The sequence below is a fragment of the Takifugu flavidus genome, chromosome 11 (assembly GCF_003711565.1).
Source record: "Takifugu flavidus isolate HTHZ2018 chromosome 11, ASM371156v2, whole genome shotgun sequence".
NCBI classification, from domain to species: Eukaryota; Metazoa; Chordata; class Actinopteri; order Tetraodontiformes; family Tetraodontidae; genus Takifugu; species Takifugu flavidus.
This window is the reverse complement of record NC_079530.1, coordinates 5,869,930-5,873,229: the sequence shown is the minus strand read 5'-3', so window position 1 is coordinate 5,873,229 and position 3,300 is coordinate 5,869,930. Positions and strand designations below refer to the sequence as shown.

Below are 3,300 nucleotides of genomic sequence, written 5' to 3'. Positions count from 1 at the left end.
TTAGATCTAAGATGTAATGTGGAATTAGGGGTATTTTCAGGTTCTTGCTTACAGTGTCGATCAAGGCAACACCCACAGAGTACAGTGGGATTAATTGGGCTTATTTTTTGTTTCTTTTAACTTGCTGTGAAGTGAAGTGTCTTTTTTTTGGTTTGGATCTACAGTTGTGGTATTTACATTCATATGACCTCATCAGTAAAAGCAGTTTTCAGAAATACATTACATTACTTTGTTTTCTATGAGAATCTATAATATCTATTTTCAAACAAACTAAATTTTAAAATAATATATATTCTTTTGTTTTGCCATTCGCATTGCACCAAAATAAATGTTTGTTCTTACACTGACACTTTCCCCAAATGTATTTATCCTTTAAAAATCCCCAAAACAAAACAGGAGCGTTGTGGTGATGTTCAGCAGGAGACGTTGGGGGGCGGTGTTGTTCATCTATGGCGTATGTAACAATAAAGAAGAAGAAATAGAAGAAGAAGAAGAATAACCACGTAAACGTAACGCGCTGAAGCCATGTCGGATGACAAGGTCGGTACAAATTTTTATGCATTCCTTTTTTTAAAAAAAAAAGCTCGTGACATTACATTTCCCTCATTTATATTGAAATTTAATGGAGAATGTCTCACGCAAGCTGCTAATGTTAGCTGTTCAACTGCTGAACCAGCGTGCAGGCAGCCCGGCTGGTTAGCTTGTCAGTTCCTCCTGTCAGCCCTAGTGTCAATTTGGGTATATCTTTGTTATTAAAGGCGTATGTTTGCTTGTTATTGTGTTCTTTGGTTTTAATGCACAGTTCGGCAACGCAAAAACAACAAATGGACCAAGTGATCAAGCAAAGTAGACGATAACTCACTAGAACCTGTGTGTTTGTTAACCCAAAAGTTTGAAATGGGCTTTAGACTAAGCGTTTTTATCGTTTAAAATATGTGTACAATGCTCACTTTGTTTGGGCTGTCAATCATAGTGACACTGGTATATTTAGTGTGGTTAGAAGTGGTTATGTTTGTACTATCCTTGACTTATTTAATAGTGCATAGCCAAGTTGAGTAGGTTTAAAACTGAAAAGATTATGCCTTAGGTCGCTGTCAACGTTAAGGTAAAAGTGATTACCTGTTTTCTCTTTGTAATTTCCTTGTTAGTTATAACCCAATATATATGGTTTTAATCATTTTATTTTTTGTTTTTCCTCTGTATCCTTATTTCCAGAATACCTTAGGTCAACTCAAGGACCTTGTGGAGTTGAAAGACCAACTAGAGGACATCCAGAAACGCGTGGAGGATGAAATCCAAGCTGGGCTTCCTCCAGTAAGACATAAATTGATGCTGATGTTGCGGATAATCTTTCTGGAAAAAACAACAACACTTTATTTTCTGGTTGGTGTCAAGTTTAATCTCCCCTCTTTTTTTGCTCCTTAGGGAGGCAGTCTGCTGGCTTCTCCTTTTCTGAAGGGATTTCTGGCTGGGTATGTTGTTGCAAGGCTACGATCTTCAGCATTAATGGGTGTTGCAATAGGAACATGTACAGGAATGTATGCGGCACAGAATTATGCCGTTCCCAACATTGAAAACACCATCAAAGACTATATACGCAACCTGAAGGGAGGCAACAAATAGACACAGTTAAAGAAAGAAGACATTATAGTACCGATTCATACTGGAACCTTAAAGTCTGAGATTTTTCATTTTTATTTTCCCTTGTATTGAAAGTCAAGTGATGGAGAAACATATAAACACAAAAGCACCCTTTGTTTTCATTGGTGTTAGTAATTCTTATTCTGCTGTGTAAAAATGGCCGCGGCTGCTTTAATTGATGCCATATCATGTCTGTCAAATGTTCACATCCAATAACCCCCTAAGGAAACTCGGAGGGTTATGAATTAGAAGTGTAGTTGAATTTTTAGCAGGCGATCGCTGAGCTTTTCTCTGGTGCCTTCTGTGTTCTTCATGTTCAGGGATCTTATAGCAACTTTACACTGTTGCACTCTAAACTGTGCACTTACATACTGAGGGAGGTGAGGTGTGTGGGCTCATCTGATGCCTATAGCTGTCAGAACTCGAAATATGCACACCAACAATATATCAAGTTACAGTATATATGTGTATTATTGGAAATGCCAAATGTTTAAGAAAAATACTGAAAAAGGCACCTATAAATGTTTGACTTCATACTGGAAGAGCAGCTGAGCTAAAAAGAGCTTTTTTCCAAAGTAAATTTGTTTTTAAGATTCAGGTTAAATTGCACTTTAGAAATGCTTGTACATGTAAAATTAGATCAATAAATATTTATTTAAGAGTGCCTACTCTAATAGTATTATCATCTCATGCCGGTTGTTTTAAAGCCTTTCTATGTGGCTGTCTGCATCATATGCTGGAATTTATCTTTTGATTTTTTTTTGCATTTGAACTGTAGCATTTTAGAAATATAGAATCTTTAAATCCAGACATATTCAGCAGATCCATACATTACAGCAGTCAAAGTTTACAGTCCAGAATTCACTAATTCATTTTGCACATAATGCATTTTGGATGCAAAACTCTTGATGTGGATTTTAGTTGTTTCCTGTCTGTGGAGACACTAAATCAAATGTAGGTTGTGTGTTGATCTCTTTGTGTCTCGCCTATGTGGAACATTTATGGGCTGAATTTGGGAAGATGAAACACTTCTGTAGATTCTTTTGTTGGTCTTTATTTATTGCCTTTTTCAACTTGTATTTCTCTTTCCCCACATGGGCCATTTTCTTTGTTTTTATTCATAAATCATAATTCAGGTACATTCAAGGGATCCATTGTGACAGTGTAAAGAAACCCACTAAACCTGTCTTTAAAAAGTTTATTGCCAAATAAAAGCAGAACATTTTGTTTTAATATCATTGTTTTAATTTGTTCTTGTTTTTAATAAGCGCATGCACAAAGTTAATAACTATTCTGGTTTGAGAGATCACAGTAATTTATAGGCATCATAAAAATGTATAAATCCTGCAATATTCAAATGAATTACTTTCTTTTAAAATCCTCTTTGATTGTTTTCTACTACAGAAAAGGTTTTAGAATCAATCCCAATTGTCAATAAAGACCCTCTAACCAGCTAAAAATGAACAGATAAATGAGTGGAGTAAAATGAGTGTTATAAGCAGATATAAGCAAATCACTGATTTCTGAGCAGATAAAGCAGATGGAGCGGGAGTTGTCTTGTAGAGATTCTACCAGTCTCAGAGGAAGAACCCTAAATCTGATTACAGAAAAACAGGAAGTTAGTGTGTTTTTGTACAGTAAAGCAGTTTTCATTCAGAA

At 35.6% G+C, this 3,300-nt stretch overlaps 1 protein-coding gene across 1 annotated transcript; it reads left to right on the top strand.

Annotated features, from left to right (window-relative positions):
* Positions 1-429: 429 nt before the first annotated feature.
* Positions 430-2,874, top strand: LOC130533796 (SLC35A4 upstream open reading frame protein-like). Its single transcript, XM_057047485.1, has 3 exons — positions 430-540; positions 1,216-1,314; positions 1,426-2,874. Exons 1-3 carry the CDS (start codon positions 526-528, stop codon positions 1,621-1,623), a joined length of 312 nt encoding a protein of 103 aa, XP_056903465.1. The 5' UTR covers positions 430-525; the 3' UTR covers positions 1,624-2,874.
* The last annotated feature ends 426 nt before the right edge of the window (positions 2,875-3,300 follow it).